The sequence below is a fragment of the Pelecanus crispus genome, chromosome 5, assembly GCF_030463565.1.
Source record: "Pelecanus crispus isolate bPelCri1 chromosome 5, bPelCri1.pri, whole genome shotgun sequence".
Lineage (NCBI taxonomy): Eukaryota > Metazoa > Chordata > Aves > Pelecaniformes > Pelecanidae > Pelecanus > Pelecanus crispus.
Genome location: NC_134647.1, coordinates 31,404,286 through 31,432,048, shown reverse-complemented (window position 1 = coordinate 31,432,048; position 27,763 = coordinate 31,404,286). Strand labels below are relative to the sequence as shown.

The following is a 27,763-nucleotide window of genomic DNA, read 5'->3' as shown; positions in this document are numbered from 1 at the left end:
TTATCTAAGATTTAAGTTGCATATGAAAGGGGATCTTCAGCTTCATCAGGCATTTACCTGATGTATTTAACAGTTATTTAAAAAAGATGCAAGAATCTTATTTTAGGCACTTTTTTTGCCAGAGCTTTTGATTTCTTTACCTAAGCTCAGATGACTCAAATTGAAAGGATAATAAATGAAAGAAACCAAGCTGTTCTATTTGGGGGATAGGAGGGAGACCTACAAAATCTTTCATGACATTTTGAAAATATTAAGAGTGCAAAAATTGTAAGGAAACAGATCACATTGTAGAAAGTTTCTGGATAATAGCCTAACAAAGGTCATGCCATAAAAAAATTATTAGACAACTAAAGATTGCTCACAAGTAAACATCAGCCTCTTTCAGACTACTATTTAAAATACTTTTTTGTGAGTATAAGTCCACAGAGGTTAGGCTACAGTGTTTGAAACTAAGTGCAAGCCCCAAATATTTTGAAACAATCTATTTTTCCCGTTGTTCTGAAAAAGAACATGATGTTTTCACCACACAATAAAGAAAAAAGTTAACTTGTCAAGGACTTTTTTGTTTGCTTTTAGAGGGAAACTAGTGACTGATTTAATAGAACTCCGCTTATTACAGAGTATTTTCCTTCTAGTATCCAGGAAAAATTATGGTCACAGTAAAGAGAGCAAGCCCAGCCATTAATCTAAAGTCAGGGGTTTCTTCCAGCTGATTGGACCCATAACCTAGCAGGATGCTGGCCTGATTCATCATGCCAGCTACCGGGGTCTCTGTTGGGTGAAGGCTTCTCAAAGAGACATGCAGCATATCCAGTTACCAGGATGGAAACATAATACAGTAGACGCCCCACTTGCTCAAATGACTGGTGTGCAGTAACAACAGCAAGTTATAGAGTGCCTGCAGCTACTTGTCTGGGCTGAAGAGTAAGAGTTGAAGAGAATGAATCCTTAGGCCACAAACATATGCACATATCCTTCCATGAGACCAGAAAGAAAACCACCATGAAGGCAGCTTATTCATAACTGAGTAACTCTGGAATAGAAAGCAAATGCCACATTCCTCCCTCACCATGAACTGCCACTGCATTTACAGATTTTGGAGGTGAGAGGATCTGTGAGGAAAGTTGCCATCTCTTTAGTTTGTCCTAGGTAAATAAATGACTAAATAAAGTATCTTGAGACATCTTGACAGTAGAGTATAAGAACAACCACCACCACTGGAACACCTAGAGATGCTACAATAGCTGTTTCAGAAAAATGTCCATATGCACACTCCCACTTTTTATTATTCTGCTTTTTAAGCAGTTAAACCAAAACAAGTTTTCTTGGCCTCTCACCAAAAGGTCTCTTTTCAGGAAAACAAAACATGCATTGGTGACTGAAAAAACAGACTATATTGATCTGTGCTCAGACAGATTCATTTAGTGCAGATATTTAATGCAATTCTGTTTCTGAGACTGTCATTTCACTAACCTGCCCTGAGAGAAAGCATCTTCCTTCCTCAGCATTGACAAAGTAAATGGAAAACCTGAGCACAAACTGAAATTTACCTAGTCCTGTATATCCACACATCACAGCACAACCCAGTCTTATAGGCCTGAGATGAAAGAATACTCCTCACATGACATTCATAAAACTTTCAGCACTCGCACAGCAAGATACCTCAGTAAGATACCATATTCACTGCTAGTTTTCAGGCAGGAGTATGATAGGAAAGCAAGACAGAAAAAAACCAAAGCAAAACAAAAAACACCCCACATTACTCCAGAAGCAGCACCAAAAAGCAGTCTCTAGACCCAATTCTTTAGATCATCAAGCCAGAAAGTCTAGTATAAAGAAAAAGAAAACACAGACATGCACTACTACTGCTATTAACAGATCAAATCCTTTCCTACTCTTTTTGCAACTGGACATCATACCAGGGTTTAAGGATTTGTGGAAATGAAGCATTCATTACCTTGTGATATCATCAAAAACTCCATAACCACTCTTCTTATCCATTGTCCACTGTCCAATGAACATACTGGGAGAGGAAGAGGTCAGCTTCCCACTGCGTAGCAGACCATGCCCATGACGCATGTTATCCTGAAAACACCCTTCATACACCTCACCAGTAGCATAGCTATAATGAGAAAGAGTAAGATCCCTATAATCTACTTTTCTGTCGTGGGTTGGGGTTTTTTTTGGTTGGTTTGGGGTTTTTTGGTTGATGGGTTTTGGGGAGGTTTTTTGAGGTGGGGTGCTTTTGTTGTTGTTTTTTGGGTTTTTTTTGTCACAGACATCGCACCCCCCCCGTCCCCAACAGATCAACCCTCTCTTCTTCTTTCTAGGAATTACATTACAGCCACACCCAGCAGCAACTATAGTAAAAGTATATTTGGGATAAAAGCAAGACTTTAATACAAGTCTTTTGAAGCTACGTTGTTTTAAAGCCACTCTCTCCCCAACAAGCAAGGCCATTAGAGGTTATATTTATTTCTCAGAAGAAAGAATCCTCTACTATTGCAAGGTGGTAGCAACATTAGAATAGATATTAATAACAGAACACTGTACAAGTATGCATTGCGAGCAATCTACCAAAAGCAAAGCAGAAAATAAGCCAAGCTAACTATAATCACAAGTCTGAAATGTAACAAGAAAGCTGCATATAGAGGCTTGGTAAGCAGTGTGCCAGAGCATCAGCCCTGCTCTCCCTTCTGGAATGACAGCAACACAAGTGCTACACGTTACCTGTAGACTCCATGCCCACACATTTTGCCTTCCTTCCAGTACCCCACGTAATGGTCATCCTTATTCAATGCTTTGTTTGGCGCTCTGTATTCACCATACCTGTCAATGCATGGAAATGGAACACAAGCAGCTATAATGCTAACATACTTCATTAAAAACAGGAACAGATACATATAACAGACCCATTCTAAAATCAGAATGCTCTATATAATTTTTAGTGCATCTCTTCAACTACAGCGGTTACAGAGGGTTTTTTTGGGTTTTGTTTGTTTGTTCGTTTTTTTAAAGAGAAAGCAGGAATTCCAGCATCACTAGGTCAATTTAGTCCTTACTGCTTTTCTCCTGTTAGATTGTGGTATGTTGTAAATATTCCCCTCTCTACCACACTGCAGCATTTTTCTCAGCTTTCTAAAGGCCACAAGTCTTCTCAGATCCTAAGACTGCTTCTACCTTTGTTGTCTTCTTCAGGTCTTGATAATTCAAGCACATCTTTATTCCAGGAAAAGATGAGAACATATATTGCTACAGAGAATATTTTAACAAAGATGCTAGCTTCCAATTATGCTCAAACAGTGGCACAGAATTGTTCACAATTTCAGTATTCCTGAAAAGAATGAGACACACAACTTATTTATTGATTTCAATTTTCTGAGATTAAAATCCAGTTATGAAGGATCTCCTGAGAGCATGTCTACCCCAACATGACATTATTATTGTTAAGTGTTAAGACTATAGCATGCATGCTGAAATACAAATATATGCATTTGATAATCCTAGCAATTACAGCTAAATACCAATCCATTTATTTCTGGTGGGGATTTATTTGCAGTATTTCCAACAACCCTAAAATCACCAGGGTTAGTTATTAGTTTATTATTATTAGTTATTACTATTAGTTACAAATGCCCAAAGCTCTAATCTGGTTTTACAGTTTGATATTATACCAATAGCTAAGGTGCATTTTAAAAAGCTGTCTGCAGCCAGACCACGTTTCAATTTCCCCTCCAACTCAATACTTTGAAAGTACATCTGGAAGTCAACAGGACTCCTCATATATTTTTATGCTGCCCAGTACAGACATGTCTGCTCACAAGATTTATATAAAAATGCCTTTGAAAAGAAGTTAAACTCTTAGCCTCAGTAGTGCCCTAAGCAGATTCTCAGCCATAAAATTCACAGATTAATTCAAAGCTGTGTAATAAATTATTAAGTTACTTTCAAGTGGTCTTATTTGTATCACCAGATAACTTGGTAACATCTCAGACTTCTATTCATCCTATTTTCAAAATCCTCTGTACTAGTTATCTTAATCATCAGGATCGATCACATACTCTCATTAGTTTTGCTTTGGTCACCCAAACCCCGAAGTCTCAATTCAAGATTTTGCTTTCTCCTTCCTGAATTATTAAACCCCTGATCTACCAGAAATACAGCAAGGAAAACATTAGAGAAGATTCATCACTACATTGTATGAAAGGCAGTGCATTTTCTAGAAGGATAAAAACATCCCGCACACAATACCAGAACTTTTGAAAGAACATTGCAACACAAAAAGTTAAGTTACCTATATAGCAGAAAGTTGACTGCAGACTTTTCAGTTGGCTTCCTCTGCTTAGGAGTTTACACCCACCCACCCAATTCTTTCTGCTCAGCTGTTTTACCATTTCCTTCCTCCATCCTCCATCTGACTACCCCAATTAGTTTCAGTTTTTATGAAAGACCAAGTTTTTCATCAATGCAGTTGCAGAGTCTGTTGTGAAGACAACTAGCATACCTCTGGATAAATGAGATTACCTGTGTATCAACATACAGATATATCTTGTTAACATACATAACCCTGAGTCAGTAAGATTCACTGCAAAACCTTTAATTAAAAGGTTTTTGTTGTTATCTCCTACAACAGAAGATATTTCTTGCCCTCTGGCTCCACAAGTAGTGAGAGGATCTTACCCATCCTCCAGCCCAGTCCGGAAAGTCCCAGAGTACATTCTTCCATCTGCCCACTTTAGGATCCCTCTGGAAAAAATACAAAGCCATACATGTGTATAAGATAATCAGTTCACTTCACACTTCCCAAATAACGTCTGTGAGCAACCACCGCATTTTGTTTTCAACTGTTATGTCCAAATGCTTTTACCTGCCATGGGGTTTTCCTGAAAGCCATCTCCCATCATAAACAGCATCCTTAAATCGAGGGTCCTTATAGAAAGTGTATTTGGCACTGCGAGAAATAGGAGGTTCCTGTCTTGGCACATTCCCACCAGCTCCATATAGAATTAAGTCAGAAGTCCCTTTAAGGGCCTGATCTACTGCTTGGCTTATTGACCTCAGCCACTTGGTCTGAAACAGAAAAGTGTTTCATCACAGAATTTACTTAGCATTTGTCTTTGCATTGAATCTCACCTTTACAGCTACTACAATAATCTCCTTTGCAATACTCAGTACAGGCAGTTGGACTAGATGATTGTTGCAGGTCCCTTCCAACTGAAACAGTCTATTCTATTTAATTATTCCATTCGATGTCTAATCTACTCTAAAATTGGAGCACTGCTACAGTCAAGCACAGTGTACAGTCAACCTGCTTATCAAGTTCTAGGAAGACTAGGAATGCTTAGGCAATACTTCTCCCTACTTGGTTTCACAGTAGGAGAGACAAAGTCATTCATACCACTGAAGCCATGCAAAATCTGTAGATATGCCTACCTTTTCCTGTGGTGTTGAAGAAACAAGAACAAACTGTTCTTCTGGTGTTGTAATCTTCAATCCATTCCTACATGGGGGAGAGAAGTATTTTAATCAAGTGAAATTTCATCCTGAAAAAGGCAAGTTTTCTTAGAGCATGAATATTGTATCTTCCCCACCCCCACCCCAGCTAGCATTCACTTTAATATTAAAGTTAGCAGTGAAAAGAAGCAGCAGGACAGACTACTCGCTTTCCTCTTGACTACCTTACTTCTTTCTGATGTTTATACAACTTTTTTTTTTAAGATCTAGAAATACAGTAAGTTTTCTGAAACAATAAAGAGGGGTAGACATGATTTCATCCAGCCTATGCCACCCCCAGTTTACAGTAATTGTTTACAAAATGCTCTTCCTCCCTCCCAAGATATCTGACTATTTCAGCATCACAAGCAAAAATACTCACACATTACCAGCTTCTTCTGAAAGAGCTTCTACCCACAGTGTGGACAAGGGAAAAATATGGTGCGTTGAGAACTGTAGCCAAAGAGAAGAAGGGAAACTTCACCAGGTGCTGATCCATTACCCCTGCCCCATGCTTTTTCTGAACAGTTTTTTTTCCTTTCTTCAAGAACTAGGGAAAACTGAGCATTACAGGCTCCTTACATGCACCTTGCTCCAAGAAACAGCCAACAGAAACCATGCCAGCCGCAGACCAACAGCAATCAAATGTTAAAAAAAGTACATAGTTTCAAATTTATTTATAAACATGAAAAAAAAAATACCACTTTTAAGTGTTCAAGCAACAGTGCAGTGAACCATGCAAAAAGCTTATATTCAGTATATGAAAAATGTCATGTTATTCTGAAGCAGAGAAAAGGTTTTGTTCCTGGATACAAGCTGGCTTACCTGAGCATGTACCAGAGCATCGTTAAAAAGGATGAACCAGTTTACAGAGAATCTTCCAGCATGCTGTAGGGACAACCCCCGATTGCTGCTTTCACAGATTAAGCGACGCTCTGGCTTCCGCAAGGAATCCTACACGTAGGGTTAAAACCAAAATTACACAAGCTTACTTCTCACTGACTGTGACTTAAGGTCAGTGCTATTTATCTTTCATAGTGAAGGCCCAACCTTTCTAAAGTTAAGAGTGCTACACCAACACAAATTAGAAAAATGGGAAGTGCAACTGGGACAGTAGCATCAGTAACAGACACAGGGTATAACGCTAACAGCAAGAGATCCAAGCTGCTAATGGACTGACAATTGTCATTATACCGTCATTTTCCCAGGAAAGGTCTTCCAGAAGCCAAGTGTATATTCTGCTTCTTTCCTTTTTCTGCTAAGATGGACAGCAAGGCTCTCATAACAAGAACTAGAATCCTGTAGCTTCTGGTATTCTGGAGATGCCTATAGGGCACAAGGTAAGACAGACCTGAGAGTGTTTCTGACCACCTGTGCCAACACCACTAACCAAGCTGCAATGCAACTGCTCATTTTATTAAATCAGCACCAAATGCATGACAGTTGGTCTGGTTGATAAAGGAACAGTGGAGGCTAAGTTACTTTCTTGGTCACATGTTCTGTTGGTATGCTGGGACTTTTTAAAGTCACAGAAGTTCCATAAATGTTAAGAGGAGAATGACACAATTACATGATCTTGCAGCTTAACAAGCTGTAGCACAAGTAGTGCTAATAATTGCAGGACTAACACTTTAAATGACCATTTTGGGATAAACTTACAAGTAGTTATTGTTCCTGTTTAGTCATCTTTCATTTCAAAATAATGCAATTATATACATCTAAATGGGTGGTAAAAGTCTACCAAATATAGATGTAGTATTTTTAGTAGAGTATTACAGCCAAGGATAGCTACAGTAATGATGCCAGATGGAACTGAAAAGCAACAGGCAAACATCAAAATATATGTCTGCAATTAAGCACTCGGGCACACAAACAAGTTCTGGCAGGGTAACAAGTTTCTACCTGTCATGTGATCTGTGCAGGTGTGGTGTAAGATTGCACAAATAAACATGCATGATCTTCCCTGCAGCAAATACAAGTCTGAGGTAGCTTCTCTGAGGACTAAGCTATCTCTAATTACCTAGCATTTGCTTCACACAGTTACTTCCAAGCCAGAAGTTTCATGTGTATATTTATTCAGATACAGATAACAAAGCCAGCTTACCACTTCAAAACATGTGGCAAGCTTTAGCAAAGTTCTAGCATAATTATGAAGTCGTCCAAATGGCATGAAAAACAAAGCATTCAGAACTTCCACTAGCTGGAGGTTTTCCTCATTCTTCTCAGACAGTTTCTGTAACAGCTCCTGGTTTTTACTCAAGAAGTCTCTAAATGATGGGACCATTGGGGAACGGGGGAGGAGAGAAGAAAGACAGCAAGACATCAGTGATGCTTTATATAAATGAGCTCAGAATGCCCCTTTTTGGATTATCATAAACCAACACAAATTATAAAGGCAAATGCATGCTGCTTATTAATCTATTCCAAATTTAGTTTAAAGAAGTACAGTAATACAGACATGTAGCTCTCTAACAACTGCAGCACAGGACTTCTTTTACTTCTACTCTCACCTGCTCAGTCATTAAACTGGTTGAAGAAAGTTGACTAAGTTGCCCCACTTGGAGAGTAACTAATTGCCTTTTCCCCCCCTTTAACACTTCATTAGTGAAAGAGCTAACAAGGTGGAATGACTTTCCCATTACTCTTAGAGTAATAAATTTCTAACACTGTTGATTCATACAAGAAGGCCTGAAAGAATCTTAACTTTCCTCCAGTGCACTTCCTTAAATACTTCCAAATAATCTCTTCCCCACCCCTGCTGTTCAAGGCAACTGATCAGTTTTTCCCCTAACTAGAAAAATTACATCCTACCTCAAAGAAAGGCAGGAAATCTGTTCAATCCTCAGTCTGATATCCAAGAGGGAGAACTAATCTAGTTCAGAGAAGAAGAGGGAAATGATTCTGAAGACAATGCACACAAACCCAGGATTTCTTCATTACAAGGAAAACAAACCTACTTTGCCCTCTCCTTCACCATATCTGTGTGCACATGGATGCTGGCACACATGACACATCTGCATTAAAACACATCCAGCTGGGAAGTATTTAAACCACAAGCTGCAAGAATCAGGTGAGGCTGAGAAAGCAGGCCCCAGGGACAGCAAAACAGATGAGAGAATTGCACAGCAGGGTCCCTAAGAATTCTACATGATTAGGAAGGAAGATGCCATTTCACACATCAAAATAATGTACCTTGTCTAGATCTGCTAATGATATTGAAGAACTGTCTTGTTTAACAAGCCTTAGGAATAAAGTCTTCTTTAGAGAGACCATATTCTTAATTTTAAATTTAAAATTATCTGGATGGCTTGCATTTTTGAAGTGCTTCAAGATCCTCGTATGGAGGTCTGTAGAAAAGTGTCAAATAACAACAGATTCATAACACTGAGTATAGCTCATCTACTCTTTCAGGGTAAATGCTCAAAAACCTGCCAACAATGGAGACTTCTACTGAAGCCAGCACTTTTTTAAAGTTGTGACTACTTCTAATGCATTCATATTGCAGAATATCCATAAAAGACAGGCTGACATCATTAACCATTGACTTAAGACAGTATGCCTCGGGGAAGGGGTGGGGGATGGAGAAATCCATCATTATCAAAGATATTCTTGACTTCCCTTTGCAAGTAGCAGGACAAAACTTCTAAGACATCTCGTCCCTGAAGTTTCAGAACCTGAAAAAGTATTACTCTCCCTAATTAGACCCTAGTTGCAGTAGGAGAAGCTGTGACACCTGACAGCGACAACTGATGTGAAGAATTCAGTAAGAGTAATTTCAGCATCCAGAACTTTTCAGTACTAACTATAAATACGCTTATACTTGAACTAAGATTTCCTGTATGTCACCCTAAAAATCTTGACCAATACAGAAAGATTCTCAGTGTCTCTCTGCAGCAAGATTTTGTATTTAGCCTTTGGCACTGGTCCTCAGGTGCAGAAGATTCTTTCCATTAGGTACCCTGGTGTTTCAAAGAACTTCCAATACCATCATTTACACTACATGCAAAGTGCTCCATAAAGAGCTGTAACAAAATTACTCCCAGATTACAGAATCTAGGAGGAAAGGAAAGCTGGCAATTCCTCAGACAAATTAAAACATACCCTCATAGCAACAACTTCTTCACAGCAGTAGAGTGAAAGATGCAGTGTCATCTACAAGAAGGGCCAGAAGGAGGACCCGGGAAACTACAGGCCTGTCAGCCTGACCTCGGTGCCGGGAAAGATTATGGAGCAGTTCATACTGAGTGAACTCAACAGGCAAGCGCAGATCAACCGGGGGATCAGGCCCAGCCAGCATGGGTTCATGAAAGGCAAGTCCTGCTTGACCAACCTGATCTCCTTTTATGACCTGGTGACCTGCCTAGTGGATGAAGGAAAGGCTGTAGACGTCATCTACTTGGACTTCAGCAAAGCCTTTGACACAGTCTCCCATAGCATTCTCCTTGGGAAGCTGGCAGCTCATGGCTTGGACAGGTGTACTCTTCACTTGGTAAAAAACTGGTTGGGTGGCTGAGCCCAGAGAGTAGTGGTGAATGGTGTTAAGTCCAGTTGGTGACCGGTCACAAGTGGTGTTCCCCAGGGCTCCATTTTGGAGCCAGTCTTGTTTAATATCTTTATCAACGATCTTGATGAGGAGATTGAGTGCACCCTCAGTAAGTTCGCAGATGACACCAAACTGGGTGGGAGTGTCGATCTGCTCGAGGGTAGGATGGCCCTGCAGAGGGACCTGGACAGGCTGGATCGATGGGCCAAGGCCAATTGTATGAGGTTTAACAAGGCCAAGTGCCTGGTCCCACACTTCGGTCACAACAACCCCATGCAACGCTATGGGCTTGGGGAACAGTGGATGGAAAGCTGCCTGGCCAAAAAGGACCTGGGGGTGTTGGTAGACAGCTGGCTGAACATGAGCCAGCAGTGTGCCCAGGTGGCCAAGAAGGCCAACAGCATCCGGGCTTGTTTCAGGAATAGTGTGGCCAGCAGGAGCAGGGAAGTGGTTGTTCCCCTGTACTCGGCGCTGGTGAGGCCACACCTGGAATACTGTGTCCAGTTTTGGGACCCTCAATACAAGAAAGACATGGAGGTGCTGGAGCGTGTCCAGAGAAGGGCAACGAAGCTGGTGAAGGGTCTGGAGCACAGGCCTTATGAGGAGCGGATGAGGGAACTGGGGTTGTTTAGCCTGGAGAAGAGGAGGCTGAGGGGAGACCTTATCGCTCTCTACAACTACCTGAAAGGAGATTGTAGTGAGGTGGGTGTTGGTCTCTTCTCCCAAGTAGTTAGCGATAGGACAAGAGGAAATGGGCTCAAGCTGCACCAGGGGAGGTTTAGGTTGGATATTAGGAAAAATTTCTTCACGGAAAGGGTGGTCAAGCATTGGAACAGGCTGCCCAGAGAGGTGGTGGAGTCACCATGCCTGGAAGTGTTCAAAAAACGGGTATACGTGGCACCTGGGGACATGGTTTAGTCTAGTCTACCCTTGACTGGTTTAGTGTGGACTTGGTAATGTTAGGTTAATGGTTGGACTGGATGATCTTAAAGGTCTTTTCCAACGTAAACGATTCTATGATTCTATCATTACTTTATTTCCTAGACAAAAATACTATTGAACTGAGAAAAAAGCTTTACTTTATGATCTTTAAATTTCAAATATACTGCCTCAGGCCTTAAGGTACAATTCCTTCCTCACATTTAAGAGCATCTATGCATGAAATAGAGTAAAGCAACCTTGAGAGGCAGAGAAGATACATGCGCAGAAATGGGTTTTTTGCACCATTTTAAAGCGCTTCCATAAAGCTAAAGAACCGAAAGTGAATTCACATTATCTACTCTGATTAATTCTTAAAGAAAAGTTTGCTGTTCTGTATTTTCTTGACAGCAACATCTGAAAGAATAAGATACTAACAAACACTGAATAGATGATGAAAATTTAACCTCAAGACTAAGCCTGCAAAAAAATTGTTATCTGAAATCTATCTACATTTCTTTCAAGATATTTACAAGTTTATGTTTTTTCCCTCCTTTCTCCACCTTCAAGATAAAGTAACCAAACTAATTCAGCAGCATTTTAACCTAATTTTTTTATGACCATGGAGAGGAAGTAACTTTTTCTTCATCTGATGGAAGGAATTAGTGTACTCAAGCAAGCTGAGACCAAGTGTCTGCATGCTCATTAGTACACATACACACACACAATTCTTTAAAGTACAGTTCTTTTCTAGTTGATCAAAAACTCCAGAAAATGGTAAATTTTTGCTTACATTGCTGGCTTTGCAAGGAGCATAAATCCTCCCATTACAAGGAAGTTTGTTACTGAAGTACAATACCTAAAACGGGGAAGAAAAAGAGCTTCAGTTACAAAATGAGAACATCCCTGGAAATAGCAGCTGTTGTAATTTCCAACAGTTTACCAGTGAGATCTGTAGTATCTTTTACTATACAAGTACTTGAGGAAATATTAAACAGTGAAACACTCAATGTTGCTGGAACACTTAGTATTCACTTTCCACATGGAGGATAGAACATGCATTACTATTCCACATTTCTGCTGCCATTACCACAATGCAGAGGGCTTACTTTGCAAACAGAACTTGAATTCTTTTTCTGTTTCCCCCAAATTTGGGCATGTACAGAATAGGCCATCTGTTTCAACAGTTTAATACTGCTAGCTTCTAATTCTATTCAAAGTAAAAAATTGAAGATGGGAATTTCTCTTTTCCTGCTATTCAACATTCAACCTTTCAGTTCTCCCCTACCAAAAAAGAAAACCATTTTTTTTTTTTTAAACAAAACCAAACCAAACCCACACACCTTTCCCCGAGGGAAGAGGTCTCAGCTTAGCCCAATTAACAGGTAACACTTATGTTGCCTGATGGATCCTTGGAAGATGCTCAAGGAACTATGCTGAGGAGCATGCATAGATTCTGATGCCATACACAGAAAAATGTGTAAAGCATTAGAAAGCAAAGGGAGAGAGCAGAAGACAGGCAGTAACAGTGAGAACAGAAATCAGGTATTTCAGTCTGAGAGGGAGGAAGAAGAAATTAAGACACACTTCTAATCTGAGTAATGAGAACCAATTCTGGAAATCCAGATTACAAGAAAAAACGAAGTCAAAGACTAAGTAAGAAAGGGAGAAAATACATATTTACAATTATGAGCAACCCATTTGATAAACAGAGAAGAAAGCTTCTTTTAGGGTGAGATGGCATAAGTTTATCACTGACCCAGTAACAGTGGTAACTGTTGTGCTTGTGTTAGAAAAAAGTGCAACTAGCTGCACATTCAAAATGGTACTGCATAACAACTGAGCTGCTGATCTTGAAATTTTGTTCCCTTAGAGATTTTCAGATGTCTGGTAACCAAGACTACATTCAGGGAGGACATTTTTAGACTCTTGCCTCTGTCAAGCCAGTATTTTTCACAAAAGCCTGTAGCTATTAAGTATGATGAGACTTCTGCTACATTTGGATGAAATTATCCAGCAACTACAAAAGTTATTGAGGAGAAAGACAGCAGAGTGACCGCATAGACTTACTCTCCCAAAAGCATTAAGGTAATAAACATAACAACCAGGACAATTCAGGGTTAATTCTGAGCACTAAAGCAGCTCTGTCTTTTGGGTGAAAGGTGTAATGCTAGCTATTTAGCAGATACCAGGACAGAAGAATTGTTCTTCTGGGAGACAATTTTTATTTAATGACTACTGAAAAGGCATTTTGTAACTACAGTAAATCCCTAAAGGTAGCTTTACTTAGTAGCCTAGCCATGGTAACTATTACATTATATTATAAGGTCCTTACTATTAAGTAACGAACATGTTGCTTTTTTACAGATATATATGCAGCAACCAAAGAGGATTTTATACGTAGAGTTTTATATTAGGGAAGCTGAAGCTGTCCAGTGTGCTCCACTGGTGAAGACTTTGAACTGTATAGCTCACTACAAAGTATGGAGAGTTTTACACAAACTAATTCACATTTAAATTGCAAGAAATCAATTTGCACAACAGTTACTTATGTAGCTTTCCTTATGATCTGCTTTCCCCTAACTCAGGGCTTGTTGTGGTCAGTAGATTCAGCCTGTGGAGACTCAAAATGAGAGGGAATTGAATACTTGCTCAGTGTAACTATCCAAAAAGAGACCGGAATGCTTCAGGATGGCCAAGCTCCTGGCTTCTTTTACTCCATGAAGAAAGCTACTTAAAGAAGCTCCATGTTGACCGATGAGATAGCATAGCTTGCTGAACCTGCTTGCCATTTCCTGCAACAACTGGATTGTATTTGCACTGCCCAAGTTATCTGTAACAGACCAGAAAGCAATTTAGCTTACCTTACAAGAGCAGCACCCATTAATAAAGAGAATTACCAGAAGGTGCAGTTTAGATGTTTTATCGGCAATTTCACCTCATGGCTACATTTTCCAGAATCAGGAATTCAACAATTTTAGACTAAACACAGCTCAAATAATTAGGTTATTTCAGATGAAAGAGTCAGGAAAAGTGCACATACTAATAACATAATGCAGATGTTGAAATGCAGCTGTATTTCATCAGTTCATCTGAACAGGGGAGAAGAGTAAGACCTTAGCTTTATCTTAAAAATATATAATTATTTTTAATTTTTGCATAAAGAAATTCGTTGTGGAACGTAGGGGAAATAATATCAAAGCAAACATTAAAATAAGTTCTTACCTAAACCTAAAAGAGGTCTAAGAACCTGAGATTTGATCTCACTCAGTTTGAAATAAAACCTCCTCTCAGTAGAAGCCAACTCATGCAAACTGGCGATATATCCCATTACGTTTTTGTCTACTAAGACCAAACAGTTGTCACCACCAGCTATCACATTGCTTATGTACCCTATCTGAAAGACGAAAAAGAGAAAAGAAAAAAGGCAGCTTTAGTATTTTTCTTTTTACGCTCCAATTTAAAAATAGGGCAATGCAGCAAAAAAGCACATCTTTAGGAGCACTAAGTGACAATAAGTATTAATTACCTACAGTGACAAACAATTGATTCAATACTGGCTTAATACAAGAATGATAAAACTAGAAGAAACATTTATAATCGATGTTGTTCATTTTCCTGGTACTGACAGATCCTAAAAGACAATAAATCGACCGTCTTTTAAGGTGACTCATACAACAATTCCACAGTTAAGAGATAGTGACGTTAAGTTCAGTCACTTTTAGAATTGCAGTATACTTCATGCTTATATCAACAATGTTGGTATTAAATAGTATCATTACATCAGCTATTTCTCCTATTAATTAGGAAGTGAGAATAACAAGGTTTTAATATTATGACTATGCTGTGAACTATAGTCCTTTCTGGACCTGTAAGATGACAATTTATTGATAAGAGTAATATTACAGGACTAATACCAGTCCAGGTATTAGTAGGTATTTGCTTTCCACAGCAATTGGAAGCAAAATTCTTCTCTAAGGTCAGCACAAGTGCCACTGACACATTGCGGCTCCTCACTAATTCTGGTTCACATGCAATACCATATAGTAATTCAGTGTTTGATCTCTACTTTTATTTCCTTTGTCATTAAATAGAGGATTCCTTAGAAACTTTGAGCCAGAGTCATTCAACATTCCATGTGTGTCATTCAACCCACGGGCCAATTCTGATATGCAAGAGCCTATAAGTCACCCTACAAGGGAAGCAAATGGCTAAAAACAATCTTATAGAAGGAATGTAAGTGTGTGTGTGTCTGCACCCACATACATGTGTGCACATACACGCACACACATGCACGTGCATATGCATGGACCCAGTGTCTAAATTGCTGTCCCTCCTCAAAACCCCTCTCCAACTGCTATTCTGCTCAATCTAAGGAAGCAGCAATGAGACCCAGAAGAGCTGAGACAAAGAACTGCTTTCTACCCTCACCTTTTTGTTACCCTAAACTCAGGTCGGTCTGAAATCATACAAACAACTTGGAAGAGGATTTGCAGTCAGAGTACACTCTCCCCCACCTCATGCCAACTTCAAGGCAGATATGAGATTCAGCTTCATGAAGAAAATTGCATAGGGTCACCTCCTCTCTCCCATAAACATGCAAATGCACATTTTTGTGCCTTTGCTCAGTTCCCCATGAGAAAGGAAGGGGGAGGGAAGGAGATGGTGCAGAACTCCGGGGGACCTTCTGCCCACTGCCAAACAAGATGCATAGGAAGCGGAATGGAATAGAGCAGGCAGCGCCCTCAATCACTTGAGAAACAATAGGAAAATGAAGAGCAGTAGCAGTGAAGAATGAAGACTGTGGTGAAAACAGAGCACAATATAAGGGCACACTTCTGCAACACACACACGGAAGGAAATCCATTAGACACACTAGAAACACCTCCCTGTCCTTCAAACAGAAGGGAAGAGCAAGAAACAGACAGGGAGGAGACCAATACTAATTAGGCCTCCTCTCTGCCCTCCATAAGCTGTGCTCCTGATTTGACTGCTAGGAACCAGTTACTTGACTTGACACCATTAAAGCTAGTTGAACAACACTGTGCTATTTCCAAAAATCATCAGTATGATTTGCACTAACTTAAAGGAACTACCACTCACCTTACTACAGGACAGTAACAGAACTGGACTCTTAGTGCAGCTATTTTCATACAAATTGTTTTCTGTTGTTGTCTCCTGGCCACTATAATATAATCCAGGTTGGAAGTCTTCCTCATCTGCTAAGAAGAGGGAATAATCTAGTCCTGCTGCTGTACTCCAAACACCATCACCACACATCTGAAATTCACGAGGAAGAAAAAGACATTAGAAATCATCACCTGAAGCTGGAAGGAGAGAAAAGTACTGAACTGTTCTAGTCACACATGCATATAATACACCTGCCAAGAAAAAGTATTGCAATAACTGGTAATTTTTCAAATTCAGTGTCTCGTAACAAATACATTTCTTGCATGTATACTGAAAATTATCTCTTTCCAGTCTTCTTTCTGATGGCTCATTTTTTGCCTTTAAATCAGTTTTATTTTTAAATGGGCATCAGGTGAGCTTCATTAAAGTTGGGACACTATGCTCTCCTCTACATTTAACTGGGAAATCTATAAATTTGGGACAGTTAACATGCTGTACATTAATTTGCATAAGGCCTAAGCAGGAAAACTCTGCCACTAGTTTTCCGCTAAGACAAGCGCCAGAAAACAGAGGCAAGGGTCTGGTCTAACCCAAAATCATTATTTGGCTATTCACTCAATTTGATGAAAAGTTCAAAACAAATAGAAAACCCACTGCCAAAACAGCTCTGGAAATACAGATGTGAACAAATATGGTCATGGTCTAGCAAAGCTAAAAATGGTAGAAGAATGTTTAGAATAAAAACAGTATTCCAAGTTATTTAAAAGTTTCAGCACTACAACATCGGTATTAGAGAAGCCAAATATAAGGTAAAAGTGAAATTTGTTAAGAAGATACAACCAGTCACATTTCTCAGTTTTAGAACTTCAATGTGGTCAAAAAAACAACCAGTGGAAGTCTGTGAAAATCTACCCAAGAAATCATTTACACAAGCTCATCTAATGATCATATTCACAGTATAAGCCAAAGAAATCAAGGGCTCTACTAGTGTATAGCACGCAGATACATAAACAAGGTCAGTTTTTAGAAATTACTTTGCACTCATTTGTATAAGAAGAGACCCTAAACTGAAAGAAGGAAAATACAGAAAACAGAAAGTACCTTTGCAAGACGAGGGACTGTTGTTGGGGAGTTCAAGTGACCAAGCTGGCCAGAGATATTACTGCCCCATGAATACACCTGTAAGAAACATAGCTAAACATGAGAATGTAAGTTTATATACATGGACACATACCAAACTGTAGTAGTACAACACACCAAGTGTGCAAACACACGAGTCAAGGGTATAAGATTCATGTACCAAGAAGCAATTCCCTAATTTCCAGTCTTCCTATATTCTCAAATTGTCTTCTCACATACAGAAATGGAATGCACCATATCAAGTCATTGCAATCTTTAAATGTAATGTTGATGGTACATGCAGAACTTTGGCAGAAATAGAATTAAAATTCCACACTGCTTCCAAGTTGCCTCCCACAAACGGAAACAAAAGTTTAGAAGTGAAAGAAACAAAAACCTAGAAAACACCAAACATGACAATTATGTCATAGATAAGCAATAAATGATAACAATCACTTGTACCTGGGATTTGGCAGTGAGTGCTAAGGAATGATGGCCACCAGCAGAGAGGTGAATCACTTCTTTACCATCAAGGCTTTTCACACATAGTGGCTGAAGCCTGTCAATCCCCAGAACCGCAGGGGTGGGGGGAAGGGGAGTTAAAAAGAGATTATCAGAGGTATTCTTAAGACAAAAATAAATTCCAAGTTTTATTTTTTCCCCCAAACAAATTAGAGAAAACAAACATACATGGAGTCTTTTGGCAATAAACCAGCTTAGTCAAAAACATCATGAAGGGCAAAAGATGATGATAAGCCTCCCCCCAGTTTGGGCAAAGTCAAAATATCACCAAAACTCGTAGTGATTACAAGGGGAAAAGTCATAACTGATTGACATTCAGTAACAATACAGCATAAAACATGTTACTTGGAGGAACTTAGGTCACAACACAAAAGAACAAGAACACAATGCAAGGTAGTTGACTGAATTTGAGAATGCTGGATACTCAAGATTTCCTAGTGACCTACTAAAAAGCATTTATCAAAGAAATCTCACCTTGGCAGAACATCACCATGTCCTAGCTGTCCTTCCTTCCCCTTTCCCCAGCTCCATACCTCCGTTCTTAGGGAGGGTAAGAGAGCATCAGCCTCACCACTGTAGGTTGGAGTCAGAGCTACAGTCCGCATTTTTGCCCGCCCTACCTTCCGTAAGAGCCTAGGAGAAACTGAAAATAGGCCAAGAGATAGAAAAATTGCGCATCATTTTAAGTAAATATATCACTCAGACCATGTGTTACACAGTAACAGTACCATTTGAGATAACTGATCAAGACTTCTTAAAGAGATCTTAATTAAGATTGAGAACAAAGGCTGACATAAGAAGATAGGTTACTGATACAAAGAAGTAACGTATGTGATAAAAGGAGACAGATCCCAACTAATTTTCACCAGCTATTGAAGGATAACAGGCATATGAGAACTATACAGTTATACTGAAGCAAAACAAACTATACATTAAAAAAAAGTACAGTTTGAAAGAAAATATATCCTTGCAGCAAACAACAGATTTCAGTACTTCCTAAAATCTCCCCTCAGATGCAAGATCAATATAGAACTAAACCATGTACCCACCCAGAGAAATTAACAACACTAAAATCTATGAAGGAAGAAAGTCATTAACTTTGAAGTTTGGCAGTGGGAATTGGAATATTTCTAGGTCCCCTGGCCTAAAACCAGCTCAGTGCAGTAGGGATTACAGGCCACACAGATTTTTTTATCTGCTATGCAAACTATATGAAAGATAGTTTGCCATCATTTTGCAGTAAGATGCCCAGACTACTACAATGTGCCCACTTTACCGTACTTCACCAACAAAGAACATTCCTAAACCCACTATGCTTTTGGTTTTCTTAGCATGCAGTATCTGCTATCCTTCACTCCCCCAACTGCCTTCAAGTCCTAAAATACAGTTTATAATTCATAAACACCTTTGGTAGAGGATTAGATTCATGTTCAATAAATATGTTTTATTTTCAGTTATAAACATCCACATTATCATATATTTTCCAGTCTCTTGGTTTTCCCAGTGTGCTTTTTTACCTTGGGACAACAAGCCAGGCAGGGAAAGTCTTCGACTCCCTCCTTCAGATTCCTCCTCTCTAATATCTACCAAACTGGAACTCTTCTTCCCCTGCATGGATTCCAGTCTGACCTGCTCTTCTCGACTGTCTTTCAGAGCTTCAGGCCCTGGGGAACCGCCGCCAGATTGAGATCCTGGTTCACTGGAAGGTGTGCCATAGAAGTTCATTACTTTCTTCAGAGACAATGCTCCAGCTTCATATGTAGCAACTACTCTCACACCAACTGCTGATGCACAAGAGGCCACCAAGCTGTTCAAGGCAGATGTGCTGGTACCTGGAGGGCCAGGGATACAAGCACCAAGTTGCTCTTCTTGAGAAGGCTAAAACCAAAGAAAAATTGAAGACTATCATACCAGACAGCACATAACAGTAGGATGATGATATACACATTCACTATTCAAACTATGTGCTATACTGAACAAGACATTATGAGGAAGCTTTTTATACTTAGGTGTACATCTATTCCTCAGAATCACATTTTTTAAGGTAGGACCAAGCACCATTTCTACATGGACTGGGCTTTGTCTGTTGCACTTGTCTTGTAGCTCATCCATAAGAGACTGGGGGCCTGTTTTTTTTAAAATAAAAAAAAAATCTTTGCAAAGAAATATAAAAAGGGATTTAATTTTAGGCTTCTTACCCACTTCTTTGCCACCAGTTAAAGTGTATCAGTGAGTGTGCTGTATTTACAGAGAGATAAGTTCTCCCTTTGATATGTTAAAAGGAAACAGTGATTCATGGATTCATTTTGCAAGGTCTATCTTAAGACCATTCTAGCCTATGTGTCCCCTCATGCTACTGTTGTATCCATATAAAGCTTAGTTAACAATCATCAAGTCACACTAGGGACAAACTGACTGAAGGCAATTATTAGTACCAGCACACGATTACCTATAATAGCAATCAATTTACCCACCAAATAAGAAATAATGCACAAGATTATATTTGCCAAACAGTTTGAATGTCAAAACAAAGACAGCAAAGTCCCATTTTCCTAATACATGGTGGGAAATAATATTAATATAAATATTAGAGCTCATTTTATCCTGCCAGAAGGAAAACAATCTTTGACTTCTCTTTTTTGTGAAAAATTAAGCTAAAGGATTGAAATTGGTCCTATTTACTTGTACTTCATTCCTATTTATAAAAGGCACGCCTAGCAACACAGAAAAGCAAACTCCATTTGTGTAGGAAAGCAAAGAGAAACAAAGGATTTTGCTAGCGCTGAAATATTACATTAGAGTCCTCATCTCTGCTCTTCACATGTATGCTCAATTGTGTTAAGATTCAGTGAATCAACTCCAGGCTTGTTTATTCCTGGAACTGTGCAAGGGAAACAGTACTCTGGAAATATTCCAGGAACAAGGAGTTGAAAAAGGGAGCATGAAACTGTACGTTCCAGTCATCTCCTAATGGCAGGAGTTCTCGCATGAGTCTGGGAGGCCCACACTGGCAGAATGTATTCGTATAAGCAAAAACCAAAAGGAAGGATAACTGTGTTTGCACAATGTTAACTTCTCTGAAATAAAAGTTTCCTTCAGAATAGGAAAATAATATAACTTCCTGAATCACCAAGTTACTGGACAGTTTGTTTTGGTTTTAATACTACTTTTTTTTTTCCCCTCCAATCAGAGGTGATAACAAAAATCAACTACTTATCAGGCACTGTGAAATTTATCTCCCAGAGCCACTGTGAAAAATTTTTTACTCTAACTACAAAAAAAAAAATTAAGAAATTGGTATCTACACAACACTTGAAATGACAAAAGAAATTTTCAGAGTTCTGCTATGAATTTTGCATATTGGGCCACAGAGTGGCAGTTTTTCTAACAGACATTACCTTTACCGTAAACCATCCAGGAGGACAGTACTTATGTAGGGACTGCCAGACTGCACTGCAAGATTTTGGATTAGTTTTCTGTCTAATAGCTTTTGGGTTGTATCTTCTTCCCCCCTCCTGCCCCAAGATTTTTTTCAAAATAATGGAAAACAATTTTGTCAGGGACCTGGGAACAGTGAACAGCTCTTGAACCTTTATATCAAGCATTTTCTGATCCTTATTAAGAAATTACTACTTTACTGTTCTGCCATAGCATCAAGAGAGTGTTGTTGAACCATTTTCCACATCACACAAAACAGATTAGTACTTATGTATCTCCCATCCCTGTTTATAAGTTTATGCCACCCCTACATGATTAACATTAGAAGCCTTTTGGTCAATGCTTTAACATTACCTTTACAATCTTTACTTGCAATCTTGAATTTTTAACTGATTGAGAAATTAGACAGATTTGTGAGGGATTCATTCCACATACAGAAAAGAAAGTTTTACCTTAAAGATAAATTAGACAAGTACCAGCTTACAGCCCCACACAAATGGGAAAACCATGCATCATAAAATAGCTAGAGAATGGGAAACTGGCTTATGTGGTTCTAGTACTGTGGACCACAAAGAGGAGAGACTATAGCGCTGCCAAGGCTGCTCACAATAAAGCCTTACAATTGAACAAGGGTGGAGGACAAAAAAAACCTCTTCCACTTAGAAGTTGAGAACCATCACAGAGAAGAAACTCTGAAACTACAGGAACCCCACAGCTACATTAAACAAACAATTTTTCATTTGTGAAAGAAGTAACATTGTCATGTATACAAGAGAAGTTGTAGCAAATTAAGAGCTACTGACTAGGTACCAACCTGCTCAGGTTCTGTGCAGATGTTTTTCTGCAGGCTCTCATTTAATGAGCGATCTGATAAACTTAAGTACTCTTTCACTCCTTTTTTGTCTGGGAACAGAATATTTCCAGGACTAGAAATTCCACTGTCTTCCTGTCCATCGTTGCCAGAAAGCATACTTGCTCCATCAGATTCTAAAGCAACAAGCATATGTTCTTCCACAAGTGGTTTCTGACAGTCTTCACTTTGGCTACCTGTTACACTTTTTCCTTCTAGGGTCTCCAATGAGGAACAGAAGACACGGTTTTCTGGTTGGTTATCAGACAGTGCTACACCCAGTGGGCAACAATGACTATCTGAAATGATTACATGATCTTCCTTGTCTGTCATGGTAATGAGGAGTTGACTGCAATGATTGCACCTCTCTGGGATAGGCTTCATTTCCTGCACAGGGAGACATTGTACCAGAGCCAGGCTGTGGTAGGCTCCACAAGCAATCTGGAGCACGACACGTCCTGCCAGGTGCTCTACTTTCTGTGGCTTTGTCACTGGGAAAGTTGTTGTTATGAGACCGAGCTGGCAGCCACTCCCCCAAGCCCATATCTCTCTGCTTAGCGATAGTGCCAGCGTGTGTTCTTCTCCACATGCTAGCTGCAAAATCCTTACTGATAACAGAGGACTGGTTTCAGAATCAGAAATACTGATGGGTTGGGGCTCTGGTACGCATGCCTGATTGGCAACTGCACACTGGCCAGCAGAATTGTTCCCCCACATGTACACCACACCACTTTCTGTCACGGCTCCGTTATGGAAGCTGCCAGCTGCCACTGTAATAACATGATGCCCAAGCAAAGTATTTTCTAGGATAGGACTATTAGCACATAACTCCTCCGGTCCTGATCTCCAGGGCAGTTTTCCGAAACTGTAGACCTCTCCACCTGGGAGAAAAAAAAAAAAAAACACAAACCCAAAAAACTAGCATGAGTTAAAGTTAAAAACCTAGCACAAAGTTAAACCAATACAAAAAAGTGAGGCGAGATTCAGATTAACTTACTCCAGGCTCAGCAAAACTACGGCTATTGATATATGAAGACTGCTGGCTGCTCTCTGCTATTGCTGCTGTTAGGTTCTGTACCTTATGCTGACGTTACCCTGTACATGCATGCACTGTTGAACTAAGTAATGCTTTTCTGCTAAAAATCCTACTATACCCAAGTTAAGTGTATTTATTGGTCCTTTTTATTTTAAGACCATACAACATACTAAGGACATATAACCATGCTTGAAGGGCATGACAAAGTTACAGAGCTCATCTTTCCATACAGAGATCTAGCATCACCAAACCGTACTGTTTTACCACTTTACAGTAAGATAGGATTGCCCCGTCAGGTGGGACTGGTTTGGTGTTGTACTGCAGCCTCTCCAAAATTTCATTACCTTTACCTGAAAAGACTGCAGCAATGCCACGTCAAGTTACTTTGCTAATTCTAAATTGCAGAAGTCTATTTTTAAAATGAACAGTTGTTTTCACAATGATAGAAAAATGTTAAATCATATCTGCAAACAACATGCTTCATGGGGCAAGAACACACATGCAAAAAGTCCTTTTAATTATGAAATAAATATGTTCTAAAAAAAACCACTGGAGCTCCGTAACAACTCCAATAGAGGAGAGATGCTTAAAGCAGACTCACCAATAACCTGGAATCTTTCCTCCAAAAACATGAGAGAAAAATCAAAGAAGCAACTTCCAGTTTAGTCTTTACAACTCTATGCCCATTGATCAGTAGAAGTAAGGGCCAAGCTACACAAACACTTAAAGGGACTGACTTTTAGAAATACTAAAAGTGCCAAACTGCTCACAAACCAAGACTCACTCTAATGCATCTATTAGACACACATTCTTCCAGAAGCACACAGAAACCAAAGCTCTTATACATCAAGAGAACCTCTTGCTGTACTGTCCTTTCTGAATGAAAGACATCACAAGAAATGTTATTTTGAGTTAACACAGTTCAGATTACATTATCATCTTTAAAGAGGAAATCCAGAGTCATTGTTAAAAAAAAAAAAAGGAGTATGAAAGAACACACTATGCATATAATTTCTATTCCAACACAGTTTTAAGTAACTTATCACTAAGAAGGAAATACTGGCAAAGTTAAAAATCTAGCTGTTTAAAAGCTGTGTATGAGACAGATAGAATGAAAAAAAAATCTAAAAGAAGAAAACTTGACAGTAAAGTTTGTTATTGCCTCAAATCTTTACAATCAAGATGTTTATGACCTTCTGTTAGAAGTAACCCATGATGTATTCCAAGGGCTGCCTGTAATACAGTCTTTCCACTGAGCCCTGGAAGCCTTTCTGGAGTTACAGAGCAGGAACCAGCCTTCCAAACATAGACCAGGCCTCTCTCTTTGGCTCCTTCTGCCTCTTCTGAGCTACAAAAAGATTGGAGGAAATACAGAATCAGCTTGAAGTTTTCTGTGGTTCAGTAATGCACAGTTTGCTTTTCATACATGTAGAAAAGGCTTAGTAGTTCAGGCATTAATCTTAATTTCAGAAATTCAACATATTTCATGTACAATTTAGTAATCTTAATTTAAATGTTATTTAAATAAAACCCAAGTATCTTCTATTTGAAATCATTACCTTTCTTTTTCACTTGTACTTTACTGCCTGAAAAGCAGCTGATCTTGTCACTAGCAAACTTAAAGATGCATTTATTCACAACTGATATAGCCTTTGTATTATATATTGTACTCGTTGCTCACAGCAAGGAGATCAAATTAATACACAATTCTGTCATTGTATGCTGAGGGAGATCATTGCATCAGTTCTACCTACATGTAAGCAAACTCCACTCCTATGTGAACACTGAGATTTATGTTAACTCTTCCTGTGTTAGAAAGCAGAAGGAACATCTCTGGTTTATTAGGTTTTATTCATCTTTTGTATTATTCAGCTTTTGGAAATCAAAAATGCAAGAAAAACAGCCTTGTAACCATGTTTTTATCAGTTACATGGAACATCAGGTATGCTGGAAATACACATAAATGCCTCAAATAACATTTGCTTTAAGAGTAAGTAATTAAGCAAAGGATGTATTGTGTGCAGATTTTACCATGAACCAATTGCTCCCATTCCCAGTGTCTTCAAAACATTACACCTATAAGAGCTTATCCTTTTTTAATTCTTAATGGGTTTCTCAGATTCAAATGAGCCACTCGCTCAAATCAATTGAACCAAGAAAAAATAAAATCCTGAAACACAATGAAAGTATCTGGCCTTGCAAGAGTAACTGGAACTATCCAAAGCTGGTTTAACACTTCAACACACTCTGGTTTGAACACTCAGTCAGCAACTTCTCCCATTCAGCAGAAAGAAATTCCTCAGAACTTTGACAACAAGCAAACTGTTTTAACAATTTGTGGAATCACTAGATTTAAACAAACACAAAACCTCATTTTAAACATGAATATAGACTGACAGCATTTCAAGTTAAACAGTTTTCTTTAAATTAATTTAAAACTTTATATAGAATTGTTATCCACCCTGCATGAAAAAGTAGGTTTAGCTCCTTATTTGCCAACAATCAAGTCATTTACTCCCCACATAAATCAGTTCTCACAGCTTTACATGAACTTGTGAAATTAAATATATAAGGTAGCGAGAAGGGTTTTGATGAAATGGCAATTTTTGTCTACAAGAAAGGGCACAAAACCCCAAATGTATTCCAATACTGAAGCAGACCCAGAAAAAGCTAGTCTGATAGGCTGCACTGTGGACAACTTATGCAAATAGCACATTCAAAAGCCATAAGGCCCTATTCATGCAGACTACTGATTAAAATTTTTAAACTAAAAATGTTGCTACTTGTAGTGCATAGGATGAACAACACCTTTGCATAATCTGCCTCTGAAACATTCAAGATGAGAATAACTAAGAGATAGAACTATGTCTCTCTCAGCTCCTGTGCCTATCCCCAATCTCTCTTCTTTTTCCACATAACAGAAAAAAAGAAAAAAAAAGAAAAAAATCAACAAAAAGGTGAGAGTCAAGAACTCTTCTAAAATTTACGTAAGTAATTTAATCCAAACATACACAGTATTAAAATGCAGAATCCATCTTGCATTTTTAAATACATAGGACTTGTGATTAGAATAGAAGTAAATTAAGAAGTAAATTAAGAAGGAGCCAACTGAGTAATATATAGACCAGGGTAAAAAAAAAAAAAAAAAAACCACACACTTAGAAAAATCCAACATCATAGTTAGGACATTTAGCTAAAATAAAAATTTTACTCAGATGGGCAAAGCACACCAAAGAACACAACACAGTAACATAGTTTTCATCAAAATACTGTGCATTAAATTCAGTCCAAAGCCTGATATTTGGGCTTTTATCCATTTAATAAGTCTTCAGAGAACACTGTAAGACAAATTTGGATAGTCACACACGAGGATTTATTACAAGACACTAATTTTCCATCCCAAAACCACCTGACCTCTGTCAGGTATCTTAGTGGAAGAAACAAGGAGCAAAAGAATAGTCTACTGCAGGGTTACTGGTCCAGAATCAAAATTCACAAGTGCAGGTAACAGATATGATTTACTGTTCACCGGAGAATGTTACCTTCAAGTTTTCAGCCTATGGCTATCCCTTCAAAAGTTTCAACAATCAACTACAAAAAGAAGTTGCTGCTGTAACAAGTGAAATGTTCCAGACATAACTGAGACTAAAGCTACATTACTCCTTTTCTTCCCTTTAGTGTAAGTTACATAAAGAGTATGCTGACACCGCTGAGGCACCACTGAATAATTTTACAGGATGATCATGAGCTGGCATATTTCAGGGAGCCTCTGTGGTTTCACCTAGCTGCTCATTCTCACCTTCTTTCCTGTGAGTCCATCTGTCAGTGGCAGCACTCCATCACCACCAAATCATTCCTCTTTCAAAAGGAACAGTGTAATTTCCACAAACTGTAAAACATAAAAACCAGCTATTTAATTGCAAATAATGTTAAGCCTATTAAAAAAAATGCCACACAATAAACAAGAAGCAAAGCTTTAGATCCCATTTTAAATAAATAAGCACTTCCACAACACTAGCATGGTTGAAGTACTTAGTTCACTCACACTGAGTTGGCAGACAAAAGCTAAACAGCCAGACTTGTCCTACCTACTCATCTCACAATAGGTCTATTGTAAGGACAGAATGAACAAAACCTAGTTCAAAGGCAGAAATTAACATCAATCTCGCTCTAATTCTCAGTATACCACTCAAGAAACATCAAAGCAAGATAACTGACCCATTTTCAGTCTAAGATAAGATAGCATTCTACGCTCAAGCTAAATTTATAATGTAAATGGATTTGTATGAGCAGAAAATGGTTGAGTTGAATTCATAACTCTATTCCTGAACCAAAGCACATACTACCATTAAAAGGTACAGTTCTATTAAAGCCTGTGCAGAAATGCAGAAAGCAAATTAAGAGTTCAAAATGTTTTGTCATGCAAACAGGTAACAGAGTATCTATGAAGATACAGTAAGACCACGGAAGCCAAGGGGAAAAGAGTGGCTGCTCTATTCATGCTTTTAACCTTTCAGATTTTGAATTTTGCAAGTTCACCCTCACACCTTTCCATCTTCATGAAGATACCTTTGTATTACTTTTCTTGTAATAAAACAAAGCTACAGTTAATCTTTGTTTCTTGTAATCTGTTTGGCTTTTTAATGTTCAAAGAACTGCAATTTTTCTTGATCTACTGCCTTACTAGATAAAGTATTAAAAATTTTAGTTACAT

At 38.7% G+C, this 27,763-nt stretch overlaps 1 protein-coding gene across 1 annotated transcript in view; it reads right to left on the bottom strand.

Annotated features, from left to right (window-relative positions):
* Positions 1-26,871, bottom strand: part of ALS2 (alsin Rho guanine nucleotide exchange factor ALS2) — a 39,705-nt gene extending 12,834 nt beyond the window's left edge. Inside the window, exons 1-20 of the mRNA XM_009479816.2 lie at positions 26,849-26,871; positions 24,243-24,397; positions 21,978-22,894; positions 19,243-19,603; positions 18,200-18,368; positions 17,666-17,762; positions 17,177-17,263; positions 16,058-16,234; positions 14,180-14,351; positions 13,607-13,787; positions 11,748-11,813; positions 7,598-7,760; positions 6,688-6,819; positions 6,319-6,447; positions 5,876-5,946; positions 5,434-5,500; positions 4,868-5,070; positions 4,681-4,746; positions 2,731-2,829; positions 1,958-2,122 (exon numbers count right to left, since the gene is read on the bottom strand). Coding sequence (XP_009478091.1) covers positions 1,958-2,122; positions 2,731-2,829; positions 4,681-4,746; positions 4,868-5,070; positions 5,434-5,500; positions 5,876-5,946; positions 6,319-6,447; positions 6,688-6,819; positions 7,598-7,760; positions 11,748-11,813; positions 13,607-13,787; positions 14,180-14,351; positions 16,058-16,234; positions 17,177-17,263; positions 17,666-17,762; positions 18,200-18,368; positions 19,243-19,603; positions 21,978-22,894; positions 24,243-24,397; positions 26,849-26,868 — 3,497 coding nt within the window. The 5' untranslated portion in view covers positions 26,869-26,871. The remainder of the gene's footprint in view (positions 1-1,957; positions 2,123-2,730; positions 2,830-4,680; positions 4,747-4,867; positions 5,071-5,433; positions 5,501-5,875; positions 5,947-6,318; positions 6,448-6,687; positions 6,820-7,597; positions 7,761-11,747; positions 11,814-13,606; positions 13,788-14,179; positions 14,352-16,057; positions 16,235-17,176; positions 17,264-17,665; positions 17,763-18,199; positions 18,369-19,242; positions 19,604-21,977; positions 22,895-24,242; positions 24,398-26,848) is intronic.
* Between the last annotated feature and the right edge of the window lie 892 nt (positions 26,872-27,763).